General features: G+C 39.7%; 1 protein-coding gene across 14 annotated transcripts; it reads right to left on the bottom strand.

Annotated features, from left to right (window-relative positions):
* Positions 1-488: 488 nt before the first annotated feature.
* On the bottom strand, positions 489-17,489 carry HNRNPA3 (heterogeneous nuclear ribonucleoprotein A3). 14 transcript variants are annotated; one of them, XR_001878376.1, is made up of 15 exons: positions 17,380-17,486; positions 13,560-13,671; positions 13,065-13,088; positions 9,541-9,663; positions 9,305-9,451; positions 9,012-9,222; positions 8,700-8,789; positions 8,532-8,639; positions 8,319-8,399; positions 7,455-7,601; positions 6,538-6,663; positions 6,381-6,452; positions 5,039-5,108; positions 3,246-3,320; positions 489-750 (listed from the first exon to the last, which is right to left on the bottom strand). XR_001878376.1 is itself a non-coding variant. In XM_017836978.1 (13 exons), the coding sequence occupies exons 2-12, from the start codon at positions 13,623-13,625 to the stop codon at positions 6,400-6,402; spliced, it is 1,173 nt and encodes a 390-aa protein (XP_017692467.1). In that variant the 5' UTR covers positions 13,626-13,671; positions 17,380-17,486; the 3' UTR covers positions 5,567-6,294; positions 6,381-6,399. The 14 variants fall into 14 exon arrangements, 8 of the variants coding, with proteins under 8 accessions (XP_017692488.1, XP_017692467.1, XP_017692475.1 ...); XR_001878375.1 differs by having other exon boundaries at positions 493-750; positions 3,845-5,108; XR_001878368.1 differs by having other exon boundaries at positions 493-1,140; positions 3,845-5,108.
* Between the last annotated feature and the right edge of the window lie 4,172 nt (positions 17,490-21,661).

Here is a 21,661-nt window from a genome sequence, read left to right on the forward strand (position 1 = left end):
GGCAGGTCTGATGGCAAAGCAGAGAGAACCTAAAGAGCTCCTGGGTTCCCCCTGCCACTAATTAGGCTATCAAATGTCTGACTTACAGAGAAAATGTTCTCTCTAACTGCAATATAAATACTTTAATTACAAAGTGGTTATAAACAGACTCTTGCCCTGCACTTCAATGTTCCTTAATTTGTTCACTAATGTGAGAACCAAAGCCAAACAGCAACCTTACAACCTTCAGAGGGGCTGTTGCATTTGTACCCATGTCTAAAATATAATACAAGGATAGCATTACCAAGACAAAAAGTGCAACAACAAAAAACCTGCAGTTAATGCAGACACCTTGTTTGAATTTCAGCAGGCAAAGAATCAGGCTAAAGGAACTCAGACTGTGACAACTTGCATTCCATCTAAACCAGTATTCACATCATGAACACAGTGAATGCTGTACTCGCCTTGAAACATCCAACATTAATGAAAAAAATTCCACACCACTCATGTATGTAAAAACTTCATAGTGCAAACTATAACCTTTATTATTATTACTGAGGTACAGAGTATATTCCCAAACCTGAGAGTGGCTAGAGACACTGACAAGTCTAAAGCATCACAATGCTGACCTTATATGCTGACAATTTTCCACATGGAAACCATTTATTTCTTGATCAAAACATCCAGTTTTAAAACTGTTAAAAGTAAAGCTGAAAAGATGGGCTGAACCAAGGTTTTCTGACTTGCAGTCCCCAAGTTGGAAAGATGATCCTGTAAGAAAACGTGTTGCAATAATTCAAGACCGCTTTGTGTTCATCACAGCACTAAAAAAAGGTGATGGCAACGCATTTTAGATTGTAAGTCATTTGACAATATACACTTTATTCTGATACAAAATTAAAATATTTTAAACAAATTTCAATCCATTATGGACTATACTGAAATTTTTAATTTCTATGCTATTTTAACTTGTTTAACCACAAGTTCTGAGATTCCAGCACACTAGCACCATTGCTCTTGAAGTCTTTGCCAGTTATTATACCATTTTATTCTGTTTCCAGTCTTGCGATATTATCTTCTACATGAAGGCCATTTTTCTTCTACTTGGAGATACTTGGATTACTTTAGTTCAGGAAAAAGCTAATAGATAGAGATGGCAACCTGTAGCACCCACAGCAGAAAAAGAATCATCCATCAGATATCTGAATTTCAGTGATACTCAAGATCCTACATGCTCCACACAATTTAAGATACAGGCACTTGTCAGAGACCACAGACTGATTTTTAAGAGAACATTCCACCCCAGTGCAGACAGCATATGAAAACATGTTAATGTCTTAAACACAGGAACCAAAGACAGCACATCAGTACATCACATAATCAATGCTTGAAAGACTAAGAGCTTTAAATATTAAACAGATATAAAAGTTAAGATGCTGTGTTCAATTTCCATGTTATGTAATAACATACTTATCACATCTGCATCAATCTGGCCTCCTTTTGGGGAAACCCTCCTTACTACCTGGAAGTACCATCTTTGTTTTCAAATAAACTTCTGTACAACTGCAGCTTAGGGACCAGTGCTTCATTAACTTTGCATCTTTAGATCTCCATCTTTATTTACAGCTGCTATTTTCAACAGCAGCCAGTAAAGAAAAAAGGTGGCTATAAAATAACNCTTAGACAAAGCTACACTTGACCAAGTAGTCCCTTCAAGAACGTGTTTATCTTTGACAAAGTTACTTCTGAACAAATTAGGGTACAAATAATTGAACCTAAGCCAATTAGTCTAGTAAGAGTGTTATGAATCAAAGTGTGAAAATAATTTTAAGTGAATATTTAGTTCTTTATGTAGTGCAAAAAGACCTGTCCAGGGCACAAAACCAGTCTGCAGCAATGTGGGATCCTCTAATGTTAAGGAAAGGTAGAATTCTGCTGTATACATAGGCTAGTAGTAGAATGCAAACTAGAAAGTTTTTGTTAAAAATTACTTTTGTTAAAACAATCTTAAGATACTTGCAAGCACAACAGCATTTGCCCTCACCTGAGTAATCGTGAAACACTAATGCTGTTCCCCGTTACCTGTTGCTACACAAATGCCTGGGGGAAGCTCTACCTAGCAGAGGAAAATCACAGGTTTTCAACTTCCAGGTGTAAGCAAGCAAGCTTGTCACCTCTGCAACAAGCTGACTGGCATAATACACTATGACTGTGACTGTACTGCTGCAGTTTCAGATTTTGGCTCAACCTTGGCTAAGCAAAAACTTTTGTCAGTTTTTTAAAAAAATATATACAGTCATTGGGAGATTTTTCACTAAGTAGCTCCTGATTTTGTGAAAATCTCTGTAAATTACTTCAAATTAACTTTTAATTTTACATTACTAAATCATGAACTGCTTTCTGGAAGTTTACAGACAGAAAGTTTAAATACTTGAATCAGTTTGTGAACATGCCTCACCCTCTGATAAACTGAAATGCAGATTCCATTTGACTATTTTCAGAATAACTGCAGTATAGCCAACACTAAAATAGAAATTGACTTCATAAAAATGATGCACAGGCTCAGAAATGTATCAGGAAGTTTAAAAGGATGCTGGACTGCTATATGAAAGGACCTGTAACGATCAAAGATGCAGAAAAGGAAATAATACATGTTCGAAGCGCTAAGAACCAATGTGCATAAAATCTGATTCCATGAGTTTTCAGTTGTACAAAAGCTGTTGGGGATTCAGGGTATCATGTGACAGTACTGGCCTCCACTTAACTACCCTGCCCGAAAGCACACAAAATCTAAAAGGGAGCTCTTTGATTTGTACAGGTACATACAACCCCACCTGGTAAGCCAAGCTCCACTCACTAGGAGGGAAGTCCCAGCTCTTGAAGGGTGCAGAATGAATGCAGCAGCAGGTCACACACTGCTGAGAACTGAAGAACTGCTTCAGCATTGCTGCCTTTCTGGGCTTCTGGGGGCTCTTTCCATTACATGGCACAGAACAATTTCCCCCCACCCCGACCCCAGCACACCCCCCTACAATAACCAGAGTGCCTATTTCAAAACATTTACAATTTGTCTTGTTGATCTGGAACACACAGCAATTTTGTATCTGCCAGGAACACAAGATTCTTGGATAGGAACCGGATGACATATACTGGAATACTTGCTCCTTACTACTTATGGCTTTCCTTGATATCAAAAGGCTGGCAAAGGAAAGCCTAGAAGGAAAGAAGGGTTAAACAGATGTTTTACTATACACTACAAATCTTACCCAGTCAGAAACCTTCAACTGAAGAGGATGTGCAAGACATTCCCCATTTTGTCAAGCAGCAGCTTCTCATTCAACCTGAAAATTAAAGAAATTACTCTTACCTTGTTTAAAAACCTTCCGCTACTCTTTATAATTCATGAAAAATTTTAAAGGCAAACCTTACCTATGCTCATTGCCCTTCCTTTCAGGTCTAAATGCTAGACCTATTGATTTTGAGTCAACTCAAGTAGCTATCACTCAAGGAGGTTCCAAAAGGTGAAGAACTCTTGCTAGACTTTCTTCGATATTTCAGCTGTGATAAGCAGATTTAACTAGCCTTGGGAAAGCTGCTCACTATCAGCACAGTATCTTATGCCTTCACTTTTCTGGAAGTTGAAGCTGTTGCTCCTGCTGCCTTGTCATTCTTTTATTAGGCTGACTTCTCCATACTCAATAGGCTGCTGAAGTCCTGTCTTACGAGTCTCCTTAGCAATGTATGGATCAAAGAAGTACATCCTAGGTTCTGAAAAGCTGGTGAATCACTGTCCTCAGGGCTTACACTTTTCCACATCACAAACAACAGCTAAGCTACCCCACCCACCTACAAAGCGGTCACTTACATCCATCTCTTAAAAGGTTGCATACAGATCTTGTTCATAAAGTTTATTATGACACTATTTTTCAAAGTTAACATTGTTGTCACAGTACAGCTACAAGAGGCCCTGTTAAAAAGAACACTGTCAATACATTCTAAAAAAATTTAGAAATACCAGATCAATTGTCAGAAGGGACATCAACCCCATCCTCCAGTTGTCCCTGCAATCAGTTGCAGACCCCAGGTGCAAGTCTACACATCTTCTACAGCATAGTAACATACAAAACAAGTCGGTAGTTTGGTGTCTCACTCCCTAGTGAGTTGTGGTTTAGTTTCCCATGTTTTCAAACTCCAAATGGGTTGTTTAAAAAATGCCTTTATTGAAGTACAGCCTCCCCCCCACCCCAAGCCCAAATGAATATGTACAACAAAAGCGTTCACTAAACCACCAATTCTTGCTTTAACTTTTGAGATCTTTTAAAACTCCACAGAAAATAAGCAGCAGACTTTGAAATCCATTTTGGAGGCTACCATCTTGACACTGGTTCCTTGTTTTAGTGTACTGCAGTCTAAATACACTCCAATAACAGTGTTTAAATAACATATGTTTAATTTTTTTTTTTCAAACAACACACTCATTTTTCTACCACTTCTTAAAAATTATAATTCATTATTAATATGACTGATTATGCCTTGAGCCATTTCATACATCTTTGCAGATTCATTCCTATACTGGAATTGCATTTACCTTATACTGCACATTGACCCAGAAGTGAAACAGGTGTGAGTAATTCCAATACATATTGCCAAGTGTCTGAGTATTTCTTTTATTGACTGGGTCCCTACTCTTCTTAGTCTGAATTGACAGCAAGCACTGGCCTGGCAATAGTCAAGAGAATTCACATCAGATGAGGACAGGACAGACTGCAGTGCCTTAATTTGGAGGTCAGAAGTGAGAATGGAGTACCATTTCTAGCCATATGCGCTGGTAACATTTGCTACTCCAATGCACCAAATCCAGTCGCAGCACACTATCACTGCCTGTGGGAACTTGAGACTGTACGTTCTACATTGTGGGAAGTGTTTCTAATCGGAAAAATACAACTAGATGGTGTTTTATTTTCAAGCTCTTAGCTGAGCACAGAAATATGCAAGGGAAAAGGCTTACAAACTATACTACTTCAGAGCCCACGGGGAATGGGCTTTTGGAACGCATTACCTGGGACTGTCAGTGATTACACCTGCGCTACCCTTGGCTCCCAGTCAGAAGAATGTGTCCAGAAAATTGCCTAGGGTGCATGCAAGAAAGTATATAGCCATTAAATTATTGAGGAACATACCTATTACTCTCACTATGACGCCTCATTTAATTGAAACAGTGCAGTCTGGTGTGAGGGAAAAGGAAATGGGGACAAAGGAAGGGGATGAAAATTCCAAGCCACCCTCCCCAAAGTATAGTTTTATTGAAACAGATTCATTGTATATCTCAAGGAAACAGGCACTTGATTCCCCCCACCTTAACTTCTCGGGAATTACAATAAATATAAAGGTAAAAAGCAAGTTTCTTTTTCTCTTAACCCAAGACTTAAACAACTTCAGTTATCCCTTATGCATCTCAAATGAGACGGGAGACAGCTTTCATGTGTCTAAAGTTGGTCTTGTTAAAATATTTATCATGCCTTATTTTCTTGAAGCGCTAGTACTAATACAGAACTACAAATTAAAAAAATATGCACAAACCAAAAAGTAATTTTAAATTTTCATTAAGGTAAAGCTTAGTTCTATGATTCACAAACACTAATTTGAGTAACTCAATCCTAGTTATACATCTAAACAAACTATAATGCAACATACAGATGTTTTCCCTCTGTATGCCTATGTAAGTCATGTCAATGACAGTTACGTATATACACTGAGACTAGACCCTTAAGACTGCAAATCAATAGGTGTTTCTATTGTTAACTTTAAATTAATACAAAATAGTAATTGAGAAATGCATTAATCTTCTCTATTAACTAACAAGGAAACACCCTAAACTACATTTTATTTCTGTTATAGTTCTCTGTACTAAATGTGGAAAAACTGAACTACACAAATATTGAAAAGTTAAAAAATCATTGATTTGTTTATTCCTGGTACCACTACCACAATTTACAGGGCAATATACCTGATGTAATGGGAAAATAAAAAGAAAAAAGAAAGACAAAGCTACAACAGAGAAAGACCTCAGGAATGTACATCTAATCGACACTACATTGCATTAATCAATAGCTGCACTTTTTGCAAACTGTGGCTATGACAGTCCTGATCAAGAAGGGTTTCCTGTTTAAGCTGCAGTAACTTTTCTGACTATGGATCATCGTTCCTTCTGTGGCAGATTTTACAGTTCCTCTAATTCATTTGGGACGACTGTCTCAAAGTAACCTGCAGCTTTCCTGACAACTCCTCGCTCTCTCTCCTGCTAAGAACTGTAGCCTGTTGAATACAGGATAAGAAAATTATTACTCTCAGTGAACAGTTGCACATTATTAATCATCATTATAAATATACATTACACCTACCCTTTTTCTGGTAGCATTTTTAGAATCTTCTACCACCATAGCCCCCACTTCCACTTCCAGATCCATAACCACCTACAAAAATAGGATGTATATTGAAATACAAGAATAACAAGGGATTTTAACTCAAAAAACATTCTCTATACAAAATCATGCTTACCACCATAGGGACTGCCTGAACTTCTGCCACCAAAGCTACCACCACCTTTCATGGGACCATAGTTAGACTGCTGCTGTCCACTGTAATTGCCAAAATCATTGTAGTTTCCACTTCCACCATAATTACCTGAAACAAACACAAATTTATAAAGTCATGTTTGATCAACTCTTAGGGCACAAAGCCTGCAAATTATGGTATCCAATGTGAAAGTAATAGTTTAAAACTATTTCAAATGAAGTTCAAGCATTTTGCATGCTACCTTTATGCAAAATGTACGAGTAACAGAAAACCCTTACACTGGAAAATTTATCGATTTGAGCAGGCAATTTGATGTTAACACAATTTATGGCCCTTAAAGTAAGAAAAGCACATGAGTTTCACCATCATTCTTCCACTGCCCAACACTCTGCATGTATGACAATAATGTAAATTACATACTAACTATTTGCTCCAAAAAGTGACAAAAGTGTAACGAGCACGCTGCAAATGTACATCAGAAAGTACAATAAAGTATGCAGCAGCTTTTGCAGCTTGACTTCCCAAATGTGGGGCAAACAATAAAAAAAGCTTATAAAAACTTATATTCACAGTCCCTGGAAAGGAAGATGTGATCTACATGATGTGAACTGGTATCTGAGGAAAACAGCGTATTTAAAATGGTCAAAATCTTTAATATTCTACCTCCACACACAGAACTACAGCTGAAACTTTTTGAAAAATACATCCCAGGCAACGTAATGTTACAGCGTATCAAAGCTGATCCACACTGAAAAGAACTCTCCTTATGCAACATGGCATTCTATGTTAAAATCTACTTGTACAACCCGTTTTATACATATTCCAGCACCATATTTCAGGCACTGTAAAATGAGACCTGAGTAAAAAATATGGATGTCTAATTAAAGTTGGCATCTTACCACCACCAAAATTTCCTCCTTCATTGTAGCCATCATATCCTCCTCCACCACCTCCATATCCACCACCTGGGTTTCCATATCCTGGTCCTCCACCACCACCATAACCTCCTCTGCTGCCATAGCCAGGACCACCTCCATAGTTGCCACCTTTGAATAAAAAAGTCAAACTAAACACACCAAAGCCAAATACCAGCAAGGAAAGGTCCATTTAACAAAGAATCCCAAACCAACACAACTGCCCAATAAAAATCTCCCACAGCATTTTCCCTTTATTATACTCATTGTGGTTCCAACTTTATCTGAGCTATTTAACTGAAAAAATCCCTCATGTTTATAAAGTCAGGACCCAAGTAATCACACACTACTTCCTTCGTCCCTTTCTGACTATTGATAATTGTCCTTTTTGGCCTTTTGGTAATGTACACATTTCTCTTCAGATGCATTCTGGATACTCATCCAAACTTCATAATGAAAAAGATACTACCGAGCCATGAAAACTCTTACAGTTGATTGAAAACATTTCTGGTATGATAGCTGGCCATTGCTTTGTTCAGTTTTAGTCTTTTCAACTGACAGCAGAATCTTCATTTAGTTCTCAATAATCTCTAACAGCTGTCTCATGGCCTCATAATATGAGATTATTTAAAGGGTAAATACAAAGGAGTATTTTTGTCCATCCATCCATCATTTTGTGGGGAAAACAAAAAAACCACTAATTCTTCACAGCTCTACAATGTAGACATTTAACTTCCATTATCACTATTATCACATTATCACCAAAGCAGATTTTGTTTTGAAGGTGAATGCAAGACTTACAGCTTGTTCTAACAGTGTGGGGAAAAAGAAAGTGAACAATACACTTACCATCACCAAATCCATTGTATCCGTCACCACCCCCAAAGCTTCCTCTGCTCCCACCACCGCCACCACCACCCCCATAGCCTCCTAGAACACAAAACAGATGAGAATGTTTTCCTGAACACACATGTTAAATGTTTAAGCCAACTGACACAGGAAATAAAAAAAAAACAAACCACACCAGAAATCACATTCTATATAAATATTCCAGTCATTTACCTCTCCCACCAAAGTTTCCTCCTCGGCCAAAGTTCCCTCCACCGCCTCCAAAGTTTCCACGGCCCATGAAGTTGCCGGAGCCACCCCCACGACCTACAAAATATTTCACTTGAATTACATTAATTGAAAGCCCGTTACATAAAATAACTATGCACAACTACAACTCACCTCTCTGAGAGCTAGCAGTCTGCATCTCTTGTTTTGAGAGTGCTTTTTTCACTTCACAGTTATGTCCATTTATAGTATGATATTTCTGAACTACAGAAAATTGTGAAATAGCAAAGTTAGAAAATCGCATCACAGTAAAACTCTCAGAGACAGCTACTGTAAGGCATGAGCACAACTTTTAAAAGAAAAATGACCCCATCTCTTACAACAGTAAAGCAGTTGACTGTGCAAAACCTCATTCCACATGTTCCTGTTCTGAAGTCTTACATTAACACTTATCCTGCAAAAGTAGTACTTAATGAAGTTACATACCAACAATTTTATCAACTGTGTCATGATCATCAAAAGTTACAAAAGCGAAGCCTCTTTTCTTTCCACTCTGCCTGTCTTCCATGACTTCTATGGTTTCAATCTTGCCATATTTTTCAAAGTACTCCCTTAAATTATATTCTTCTGTATCTTCTTTAATTCCACCAACAAATATTTTCTTTACTGTGAGATGTGCCCCAGGCTTTACAGAATCCTGAAATGCCAAAAATGACATTCAGTGCTTCACATTATTAGGTAAACATTAGGAAAAAAAGTTAACTGAAACACTAACTCACCTCCCTCGAAACTGCTCTCTTTGGTTCAACCACGCGCCCATCAACCTTATGTGGTCGAGCACTCATGGCAGCATCCACCTCCTCCACACAAGAGTAAGTCACAAAGCCAAAGCCTCTGGAACGTTTTGTCTGGGGGTCTCTCATCACCTGCAAGAACATAGGAGGTATCTGCATCTCTGTCCTAGATTAAGTACCTATACCCTTCCCAAACCACCAACTATTATTAGACACTTTACCACACAGTCCGTGAGTGTGCCCCATTTTTCAAAGTGCTCTCTCAAGCTATCATCTGTTGTTTCAAAGCTCAGACCTCCAATGAACAGCTTTCGCAACTGCTCTGGCTCCTTCGGCTCATGGCCCTACAAAATCAAAAATCAAAAACATATTTTGAATACAAATCACAGAATTAAAATTTCACAGAATTACTAAAAATTATCTGTGCACATTATACCTACAAATAGGTGGAATATATTTACATAAAAACAATGACCTCTAATGGGTATAAGACAGTAGCATAATAAACAATTAATGAGGTGTGATTTTAATTAAAACCCTAACTAACTAACAACCTTAAGAGTGCTCAAATGCAAACAGTAAAAGAATTTCAATATACTAAATAACTTGGTTGCTCCCCGCCCCCTGGAAGTGCATTCATTCTATGCCTATCTTTGAGTTGCAGATTGCTCTGTAGGGACTAGCGATGAAGCACTGCTGGACAAAGTTCTAACATTTCATGAAGCATAATCACAAAGAACTATAAAAAATTTAAGGATGCAGAAAGGAGTTTAATTGAAGCTTTTGACAACATTGCCTATATATGAGCAGTCACATTTTAAAATGAAGTTTTAGAGCCCAGTTTTCTATAGAATGATTAAAGTGGATTTACAAGTACAATTGTGTTTCTGCTTTCAGTGCTGCATTTTTTTAGTGGGCAGGGAATTTCCCCACACCTTTGACAGGAGTTTATGAAATATTATTTTAAAACTTTCTTCCACTGTAAGGGAAGTCTTACAAAAGGTAACCAAATTAAAACCTTGTTTTGCAATTATGAACTTCTGTGCATGTGAAACACTCCACAAGGTACTGGCCAGCTATACTATGTATGACTTCAGTTCTGCAGCACAAATGCGCAACAGGCTTCGCTGTTTCTGCTGCAGTGCGCTGAACCAGACTAGATGCAGCATTACTGTGAGAGGGGAACTACATAAAACCAGCCACAGACTTCTATGTGTAGACATCTTGCTTCAAACCTGAGGTGCTTTAAGCTCTGCTAAGGTGCTAGGAATAGCCAGGAAAGCATCCCTTTGAGTGAGATTTTCTGATTTACACAGTGCTTTAGGAAATTGTTGGTTTATAATGTTCAGGTTGTACTACAGGAAACAACACCTACGACAATGAAAAACTGACTAAGAAGCAAATCCCTGCTTTCATACCTGCTAAACTTTGTGAGAAACAGCACGAGCATTCTCAGTTATAGTTTTCTATTTATGGCCTTGTTACTGCAGGAACATTATATAAATGATTAACAGGCAACAATCCTAGGACTACAAAGTTAAGTTTCTTTTCTACAGTCTTCTAAGTGGTCTGGACTACAAAAGTATAATAAATAAAATCTCCCTTCTAAGTATATGTAAACTTAAAATTTTATAGGGTAACACACCCACTGCATACGGAAACTGCTTTAGGCCAAGTGTTGTTTTCTGTTGCTGTTTTTTTTTAAATCTACAGACAATATGTAATTTTTACCTGGGTCATGTTAAAGCTGGGAACACTGAGTGTTTCAAAGTCTCTTATATATATTAAAGGAAATTTATTTTGTGGAACTGCAGAGTTCAGACTCCTCCAAAACAAAAAACCTATATAAGGAAAAACTAGACAAACTTTTTACAGTTCTCTAATATCCCTCAAGGCTATGATGGTTTTCAGCTAACAACTCAGACTGCTTTTACCTTAAAAGAATGACCACACAACTTTTCAGGTCACTCCTGAAAGGAAAAGTGAAGTCCTTCTCAGCTTATTGTTATTATGTGCATATGAACTGCTGTTCTCATACAGGAGCAAAAACACCTGCTGTTATAGCTTCTCTTTCATTAGAGAGAAATTATCCTCAGGACACACCTATGTTATAGGAACTCTACACAAAAATAAAAGGCAGCATTTTCTTAGGGAATTAGTTTTTTTCCAGCCAGTTTGTTCTCACTGGGGTTTTCAGTGCTGTCCTATATGACAAAGCGCTGTTTTCTCGGTTGTTCTGCTGGAGGTTACTCATAGCAGCAGTCTCTCCTGAGCAGCAAATGCTGTGCAACACCTCTCTCCCTTCCTCCTTAGTATAACTACGACACTGCTCCAACAAAATCAGCAGGCGGCCTCCTACTCAGCTGACACCGCAGGCCAGCACGCCATTTTGCAGCTCTCCTCTACGGGGGCGGAGAGTTTAAGCTGTAAGAACGCCAAGCCTGCATTTAGCCGCCAAGACGCTGTTTCTCCCCTGGAACTGTTTAAGGGGTTTCCAAGCACATTAATAGGCTCTGATGAGGCGGGAAACTTTCTTTCCTGCCTCGACTACTGCCTTCCTCCCTAAAGCCAAGGCTCTGCGCAGCCCCGACCGCCTCCATTTTGTGAGCGGCCGCGTCTCCTCCGCCGTCAATATGGAGCCGGGGGCGGGGCCGCGCCGTCAGATCCCGGCGCCGCAGTGGCGCCATGGGCGGGGCCCGCCGGCCCGGCAGGAGGGCAGGGACAGGCCGGCGCTGAGGGGACTGCGCGGTCCCCTCCGCTCACCTCCTCCCGCCAGCAACATCGAAACACTGGTTCCTAGGTCCTACCTAAACCCCCAAACGCTCAGCACAACCTAACTGTACCTCTCATCAGAGGGGAAGAAAAGATGGCAGCTAGAATCCTAATCTTTGCAGAAATCCGGACACCTTTAGACAATGCTGCTGCAGATACATACTGCCTCTATCCCGAGGCTGCTATCAACTGAAATTTCCTATGGCAGGGGTTTTGAATAATCAGCCTTTTGGAGCTGCAGTATTTCTCTCTAGAGGCACAGGTTTCAGGTGGAGCCCTCCCATGCATTATACCTCTATGAACCAAGTGTCCACAAAATGCCTGGCGCCACACCTACAGGCAGCTGTGGCTAAACGTGAGACCATCCTGTCCCCCAGGCAGTACAATCCTAGACTGTCTTCTGAAAGGGGAAAGCTGACAGGCAGCTGTGGCCTCAGCACCTTTCTCTGTGAAACAGTTTCTCTACAAACTCTATAGGTTTTAAAATCATTCCAGGGCAAGCTACTTTTGTGAACTACAAGAGCTTGTGAACTACAAGTATGCAGCTGAGCAACCTCAGTTACACTCTATCCAAAGTCCAAATCAGTGAGAGAGTTTCAACATTCCTTCCAGAAGGACTTTACACACACACTACCAGACGCATGCAACTCTAACAAGGTTTGTTCTTAAACCAAGTGTAGAGGCCTTCCCACATTGCAGTAGTATATCATTCCAGAAAAAAGTCGGTTTCAACTAGCTATTCAGGCATCCTGAAAAAATGATGTTAGAAACCAAGCAAATCGAAATAAACAATCAGAAAATGCCTCAGTTATAAACTATATAGACATATTTAACACCCTTTTTGCTGATCTTAAAATTACCTTCTGAAGGGTATCAAGACCTTTACCCCCCCTCCCATTTCCACACCCTGCCCCAAAGTAACTAGCTCCCGTCCTCCCAGAAACAGCCCCAACATCTTCTCTATACTACGCACCTTATTCAGTCTACGGTATTTCTGCTAGAAGCAAAAGAAAACAGTTATTTTTACTTAGTACAGCTCGCTTTCATTTGCAGTGACTATCAGGCAACCATTTTTTCATAAAAAAGAAAAAAAAAAAGGAACCTGTCTTCATTCCCACTAAAAACAGGACTTTGAAGATATGAAGTATCCAAGTTCCTGCTGATACTCTGAGGATGCATGAATTTTTCAATAATTACACCTTGCTTTAATCAGAAACATATATTTAATTGGTTTTGTTTTAACAGAAAACTAGAAAAGCAAAATTTCCCCATTATGCTAACACCCCACCCCTTAAAACTGTAAGCAATAAACTGCAATTTAAAGTTACTCTGCTAACACGGGGATGAAGAAGGTAGAAAAAAAAAGCCATTTATTAATATATCAGATAGAAATTAGTAACTTGGGGTTTTTTTTCTTTTGTTTCCCCTTAAAACTTGTGTTTTTAAATAAAAAAACCAATCCTCTCACCTGTGAGGATCGTCTTCCTTTCCTCTTGTAGTCTTCCACCTCTCTGTCTTCCTTAATAGCAGCCATTTTGGAAGGGTACTCTAACTCAGCCTTTCTTTTAGATCTAGGAAACCTAGAAAACAGGTTGGATAAGTCAGCACTTACCCCAATTCCTGTGACACAGGGCCTTCTCTGGTTGAAATGCACAGGTGTGGCTTTACAGGCCGAAACGGGTAAAAGCAGGAAAAAAAATCCAAGTATTTAAAAGGGTAAAAATCCTCAGCCTATTTGCTGATGAAGAGCTGCAGAAGGAACATCTGCTATCCTAGTAAAGCTCGTTTTACAACTGTTGGAATACCTAGGTACAATGCTAAAATCTGCAGAAAACCTGTATCTATTACTGTCTTACATAACTATCACGGATACAACTGATACAAGGCAAGCAAATGCCATCTCTGATACACAAAACCACTACATAAATTTTAAATATATATATAAATAAATATATAAATATATATATAAAAATATAGAAATCTAAAATCTCTGGATTTTAAACCCCAAAACACTTAACATTTTACAAATAGTGCTAGTAAGAACTATCTGATGGTAACCTATTGTAATCAGCAATCCAGCATCCTGGAACACTAAAGGATGTCTTACAATGTTTTCTGTACTGAAAACCATTTACCACTATCAGCAGTGGAATTTACTGACTGTCTCTTGCAACATCAGGAATTTTACCAGCTGATCCTCAGCAATATGTAACACTAGACATTAACATTACTTTTTCTTCCAAATTATCTATTTGATTACTGTATTATATAAAGTTATGTATGTATCATTACAAAAATTACATCTTCTACAAGATAACCACAGTGGATGAACCCATACCTATACATTTAAACAAAAAAATGTTCCCTACAGCCTTTATTCTTTAAAATCTTTTGAGATCTTCAAGTTCCTTGCCTTAGTATTACCGCATTGGTATCTGACCACTATTCATCACCACTTTGGATGTTTCCTGAAACTTTATTACAGTCACTAAAATGCAATACTGTACATTTTATAACATACTTCAGTAAAACTACTCTTGTGGTGTATTAAAATCACAGATATCTACAAGATTAGGTGTGTTTCTGTGGGGGTTGTTTGTTTGGGTTGGGGTTTTTATTTAAAGTTTTCTTCATGCAAATACTGCATATGGAAAGGCAGACAGGTCTCTACTAATGACCAATATGTGCTGTTATTCATAGTGGAAATTATTGTTTAATATAATTCCAAGTTAAAATACAGCTTTAAATTAAACTCAACTGTGAAATCTTGAGTATCATGATTTAACGCATTAACAATTTTAAAGGTTTTATTAAGTAACATCTAAGTGTTTGTATTATCTTTAATTCCTCTCTACACAATATTAAACCTCCTCTTGAAATCCATTAAATCAAACAACAGTTTGACTTAGGAGGTATTAGGATATTAAGTGCTTCAACTGAGCTGTTCAGTTCTTGAAGTCATACATGGCAGGTATGGAACAGACCATTAACAGTTCAAAGGCTTTTTATAAACTGGTCGTATGGCAAAATACAACTTCAGGAATTGTTAGGAGGAAAGGGATAAACTTATTTAAATACTTTTTGTAAGTAATGGAAAGTATGCAATCCCTCTCTAATTTTGTCACCTGCTGCTTCCCCCAGTGAGGCTCAGTGCTGGCCAGCATTAAGCTCCCGGGCATGGTCTCTGCAGGCCACGACGGTCAGAACAGTACTGTCTCCTTGCTAATGCCACACCACCAGCTCAGTTGGAACACAGCTATCACTAAATGCTAGTTAAACTAGCATTGAACACTTACATACTGCAACTTCACTACAGAAATGAAACTAGTCTCAGAGCAAATCTCTTAGCTTATAATGAGAAAAAGTCATTAGGAGACGTCTCACTACTCAAAAGAACTTACAATGCTGCTGTATCTCTTACAGGAGACAAGGAGCTAACAGAGGCAAAACAGACATTCCCAAGATGGAAGTTTTCCTGTCCAATCAGAGAATACTATGGAGATATATCAGTCTTTTCTGTAAACAGCTAAAGTTAGACCTAAAGTGCACACACTTAAGTGTACTGTAGTAAACGTAAAAGTTAAAGCGGGGAAAAAATTATTTTCAGCTTTAGGTGTGTTGGTAGTTTATTCCCAATGCCAACAGGAATGTCTGCCTGGGAAAAAAATTGCCAAGATAAAAGCTTAGTATCTTATGTGATGGATTTTCAAGCTTTACAGAGGCATGTTCAAGTGCTCTGAATACATCAACCCCTCCAGTTAAATCTCAAAGCTGCTAAAACAATTGCTTACATGGAAAAGTTATTTTTAGCTGTTTTGCTAAGGGATCCAGTTTCTTCTCCGCTTTTAATGTAGGAACAGTAGCTGATGTAGATCACTAGTGTGATCTCTTGTTTTCTGATCTTAATTTTATAGGGTTACATCTTGCAATGAAAGGAATAAACAGCACACAAAAGAATCTGCACTGTTCTTCTCACCACACTCTGAAATACTTGAGAAAAAAGCCTTTGAGAAAAGGTTTCGTGGAAAGAAAAGCAAAGGGGGAAGATAATGACCATTTCCCTCCACGTAGGGCAGGGATGATTGCTTCAGTCTGCATTTGATCTCGGCTTCAATAAAGTTCAGGATATCTGAACCAAGGTTTGTACAGGGCTGCCTCTTCGTGCTGCACACCAAGATCATGGCTGGATGCCACCAAATGTCGTGACGTTTGTGCATGTGTGGTTGAGGGAGTGAAGAAAGGGAAGAGAGCTCTGTACTTTGCCTTCCCCCACCTCTCCGGGCAGCAGAGGCTCGCTACACGTGTTAACTCCCCCTAGAAAGGGGTGAGAGATATTAGGGAGGTGTCGCAACGTGTATCAGCATTCCTCTACGAGAAGCAGCGTACTGCACCTAACGATCTTAACGCTTTAAAAGTCTGTTCTGAGGAAAGCGAGTGTGGAAAAAATGTCCCTGGCGCACTACTCGGGTAACGTACGTGGGGGGAGGGGAGAACACAGGGAGGGCAGAACAATGACACAGACACGTGTGGGGCTCGCCTCTCCCTGTTCCCGCCTGAATCCGCGCCCAGGTGTTTCGGTGTGCCCAGGACTGCTGCGGAGGACTCTGCTACCCACAGCCCTGCCCCAGGCCGAGGGCCGGGCCGCTCTCGCCCACACGCCAGAGCGCTGCAAAATGGCGGCCGCAGCTCGCGGGGCCGCGCGGCGGAAGCGCCGCTCTCCCGCTCCCTCCCTTTTCCTGCCCGCGCCATTGCGGAATAAAGCGCCGCGTCGCCGGGGAAAGCGGGTCTGGAGCGCGCCAGGAACGCTACAAGGAGGCGGCGGCCACGGGAACCGCGAGGGGCTCCGTGAGGTGCCCCCCACCCTCACTCCGCGCCCTCCCGCCCGCCTGCGCCTGAGGGCTCGAGTAGAGATCGAGCTGCTCCGGCTCCGCGCGACGAGCCGCCTGGCCTGGCCTGGCCTGGCCTCTCCTTCGACCCCCGCCTTGGCCGAGCCCGGCGAGGCCCACTCCCCGTTACCTCCATTTTGTGCCCGGACTTGCCTCGCGCAGCGCCAATATGGAGCCGAGCGGGAAAGGGAGGAGGGCGGGGGGGGTGTCACGTGGCGGGAAGGCGGGCTCGGGCCGCGCGCGCGCGCTCCGGCCATTAACGTTTTTCTCCTCAGGGCCCGCCGCCCCTCTCCCCCGCCCGCGCGCCCCGCCGGGGGGGGCAGAAAGGGCCGGGAGCGAGGGAAGGTGAGGAGAGGAAAGATGGGGAGAGGGGTCGAGAAGCGAGAAAAGATAAGATATCACCGTGCCGAGCGTTCAGCGAAAGCGCCTTCTCGCCCCCGTCGGTCCCACGCCGGCCGCTGGCCCCGCGCACGAACCTCCGCCCGCCTGCTGTGGGGGTGGCGGCGCCGGCGCAGCCGCGACTGGCGCGCGGGGCAGCCCCGCCCCCCGGACGTGGCCCCGCCCTGCGGGCGGTGCGGCCCCTGCAGGGCGGTGTCCGCGCGTCTGAGGGCTCCGCGCGGAGGGGGCGGTGAGGGGGGAGGCCGTGCTTTGTGCGAAAGAGAAGGAAGGAGGAGATGCGGTGTTTACGGGGGACTTCCTCCGGAGTATCAGAATGTGCCTGAGGCGCCCAGGACCTTCCAGGAGAAGTTGTTTTTCCCCACGTATCGTTTTTATTCTGGAAATGCTGCAAGGACGCGGCTAAAGATTGGCTCCCTAGAGCCTGTTGTGCGCTCACCCTTTGAACTGGTATTCCGGATGAATAGCAAAACAAATCGAAGCAATAAGTTTCACGAACTTTCCCACGTTGCCTATACCTTTTAATGGCGTTTTCCATCATAAAGTAGCATGGAGAGTTCAAAAAAGAGTATTCTGCAAGAAGTTTTTGTAGAATAAAGCACAGTTAAGCACATACATTAAAAATTTTTCCTTATCTGAAAAATTATGTCAGGAGAAGCAGCGTTATAAAAACCTACCATTAAAGTCAACGTTTCTTTGGTCTTGGTTATCTCTATCCTCTCACAGTATCAGTAACTATTTTAGTATGATGACCTAACCTAAGCAGGAGTTGGCACTTAGCCACTTTAAAAATATCTTTATTATGCTGTGTAAAGGAGTAAACTACTTTATGTGGTTTTACTGAATCACTGGAAGTTTAGTGTTAGCTGCTAATTTAATTTCTTTATTTTACCCTACATTTTCTGAAAAAAAAAAAAAGACAAAACCCAACCCCCAAAAAACCTGAGTTTCAGACTGGCATCTTTTATTTATGCAAAGGTTTAAAAACGTGTTTGGTTAACTAAAGAGAATTTTCCTAATACGTAGAGAAATTCCCAATAGGTCTAGAAATGTTTTCACTGCTATTGTGTGCAGAAGTTGAAACAAGTTTTTAGATCATTTCTGCATCTCTGTGAGAAGGTAGATGCCTTTACAGAAAGTTTCTTGAAAATCTCAGCATTCTTTGCACTGAGGCCAAACCCAACAATTTCTCGTCTTCCTTCTCTCAATCAAGTAAACCACCCAATTTCATTCTTTATTTAAAAAAAAATGCTTCATATACGTTGTTTATTCTCTTGCCCATTACCCACAGGGTGAGAGTATCAAGAGACAGACAATGGTACTGGCTAAATACGTCTCTTAGTTTCAAAGATTCCTGTAGTTTACATGGGAGCTGCCTTCCTGATTTTGAAGAATTCCATGCCTTTATTAGTTTGTTTGTCATTAATTTTGCATTTAACTGTTACTCATGAAGGCTGATTGTCTTTGAGTTTCATTTAGTTGCACAGCCATAGGCAGATCACATTTGAATTCTACAGTTTCAGTTCATGATCGCCCTCCCCTGTGTGTAATCAACTGTAGAGAATGTAATAATTTTATAATACTGTGCTTACTGCGCTGACATAAAAGACAAACCAGTAAATGAAGGAGATGCACAATTTACAAAGATTCACAGTGGCAAATGAAAAGCTTGAGGGCTTAGATAAAAAAAAAATAATTTTGATTTCAAACAAACAATTTTCTGCTAGTAAAGTGTTTTCAGGTTATCAGGTTATCTAGTAGAATATTGCTTACCATTTTGGGTCACCCATTTCCGTAAGTGAAAATGTAGCATTTAAAACACCTGTATCTATTCTGGCTGATGTAGTTTCACAGTCAGATGAAGTTTCACATAATCTAACAGATGTGGTATTGGTCATCTATGCACGTGGCTGACATGCTTTTCTTTTTACTAGCAGTGTTTGCAAACATGTAGTCTCCTCTTTGTAAGCCAAGGAAGCAGTAGTTCAAAAAAAAAAACCCCACCAAAAAAAAAAAAACAGCGAGAAAGGCCTTTTGCTTTTATATATTTCTGTGGCTGAAATGTCAGTTTCTCTTCATTGTCCTTTTTTGTCGTGGGTTTGTTGGAGGTTTTTATTGCTTGATTCTTATACAGCATTTGTTTGTGAAGTGAATCCTTGCATAGGTAAATATTGTTAGTGAAATTGGCTAAAGTGTTTTCTAGTGTTACACAGAGTTTAAGATGTGAATATGAAATTGCTCTTGAACTCTAGTCTCTAGAGTAGTGATGTTAATGGAGCCAATTCACTGAAATAAATGTATTTTCTATAAACTTCTGGGATTACAGAAACAAATGGACTCATTATTAATTAAATGTTAGTATTGTCATGATAGTTTTGCAAATGTAGTTGATTTGCATATATTTAAGTTTCATACTTTAAGAAGGATGCAGACTACAATTTTGATAAGAAGGTCTGAGTGCTATAAAGCAAAGCATTTGCATGAGCTTCAGGACAAACGTTTGTTTAACATTCAGTTCTTTTTTCTGGGTTATAGAAATACAGTATATTTAGACATAGACAAGTGTTACTGCAGACACTTGACTATTGTGCAAGCTTCCTTGCACAATAAGACAACAAGACTGCAGCTTCTGCTATCTTCTTCATTTGGAAAGAATTGTTCTCGTCTCTGAATTTGATTTAAATTGCTGAGCTTTGCTGAAAAAAAGACAGGATAATAAATTAGTGTAAAGTCTTGTAATATTTATGCAATTCTTGTATGCAGTGTATGGTGCATGAAAACCTTGTACTTCATTAATTAAAAAATACATAGAGTTAATAAACTAATTATTTTTAGTACAATTATGCTACAATATTTACTCTATTTCAGTAATTGTTAATAATACTCTTTATATATATGTACAGAAATATATGTCTACATATATACAGACACATATGTATACATACATATATTTGTATACACACACGCTCCAGAAACAACAAATCCTAAAGGCCCTTTCCACTACAGATTGTGCCAATCAAATGTCTCGTGCCCCAGAACTCTGGTAGTCTCTGCAGGTCTTAGTTGCTGTGATTTGAGAAGGCTTTCTGTCTGTTTTTTTTTTCCTGTGGAAGTTATTCAATGCATGCAGACACGTCAGCTGCTTCAATGTGAACTCTCCTATTTTAATTTTAATAATTGATAAGGGGTGTTTGAAGTAATATGTCAGTCTATGAGCAAGTTTGAACAGAAAACACACATACTTATCTACCAGCCTAGTACAGGTTTAGTAATCTCCAGCAAATATTTTGGAAATAGCACCAAACTCTTGACTCCATCTGTCAGAGACCTTAGATCAATTTCCATGACTTCTGTTCTTTAAGAGCTATATCTGAGAGCTGTGATCCAGAAAATGAGAGAGATCAAACAATTTTGAGCATCTCAATTAAAAATACTTTTAAAATGCTTTCCCTTTGTATATTTCAGTTTCATTCAGGGTCACAGGATTATATAAAATGTTTATTTTTTACAATATTTTACATTTTTATCAGACACGTAATATGGAAAATAATCCTGCATTTTGGATTGCTATAAATATGAATAGTTTCCCAAACACTCCTTTTTCCCTTTTGTTCTGCTCTTCTTTGTATGCTAATTAAATCTGAACCTATTAGACTGTATTTTATTCCATAATCTGCTTTGTCTATGTTGTATCTGAATTTTTTAAAAAAATTTTATTTTCTTGAACCCTTCTGACAAAAATGAAAGGAAGAAGTGTGCATTAGCAACGATACTAGGATGAACCAAACAATAAAGCCACTAGCAGTGAAGGAAAAATAGCTTGCTGAGATACCATTATAACACAGCTGGCTCTGTAACTTTGGGCCCAAGATTTTCACATTTACTGTCTTAGGATGGGGGAATTCTGTTACTAGCAGAATTATGCCCTGGACAAAGTGTACAGGTGCCATGTTTAAGTGTCAACAGTCATATTTAAGGAGCTTACTTCAGACAAAGAATCCTATGCCTAACATTCTATGCTGTGTGGTTTACAAAAGGCTCTTTGGTAAATTTGGGTAAATTTTTTCTTAAAAGCAAAATTCTTTGTTTATGCTAGAAATTTTTTTGTTATCAAACACATTTTCTTTAAATAGATCAAACAGAAAGGAGTTTATGTATTGCTGGGAGAAAAAAGAATGTGATTTACAGTTGAAAACTCCAGGTAAAATGAAGTTTAATATGTTACGTTTGAGATGCCAGTGCATGAGGAGTCAGCTGTTCTGAAATTTGCATAATATGAAATGTAGAA

Source organism: Lepidothrix coronata, unplaced genomic scaffold (genome assembly GCF_001604755.1).
Source record: "Lepidothrix coronata isolate B3197 unplaced genomic scaffold, Lepidothrix_coronata-1.0 Scaffold7, whole genome shotgun sequence".
Classification (NCBI taxonomy): domain Eukaryota; kingdom Metazoa; phylum Chordata; class Aves; order Passeriformes; family Pipridae; genus Lepidothrix; species Lepidothrix coronata.

What these genes read in the sequence shown, in the direction of transcription:
- HNRNPA3 (XM_017836929.1), bottom strand. Translation starts at nt 13,625, where the DNA reads ATGGCTGCTATTAAGGAAGACAGAGAGGTGGAAGACTACAAGAGGAAA. An exon ending in AAGGAAGACGATCCTCACAG is followed by an intron (nt 13,089 to 13,559) that starts GTGAGAGGATTG and finishes TTTTGCTTCTAG; the next exon opens with CAGAAATACCGTAGACTGAA. An exon ending in AATACCGTAGACTGAATAAG is followed by an intron (nt 9,664 to 13,064) that starts GTGCGTAGTATA and finishes TTGATTTTGTAG; the next exon opens with GGCCATGAGCCGAAGGAGCC.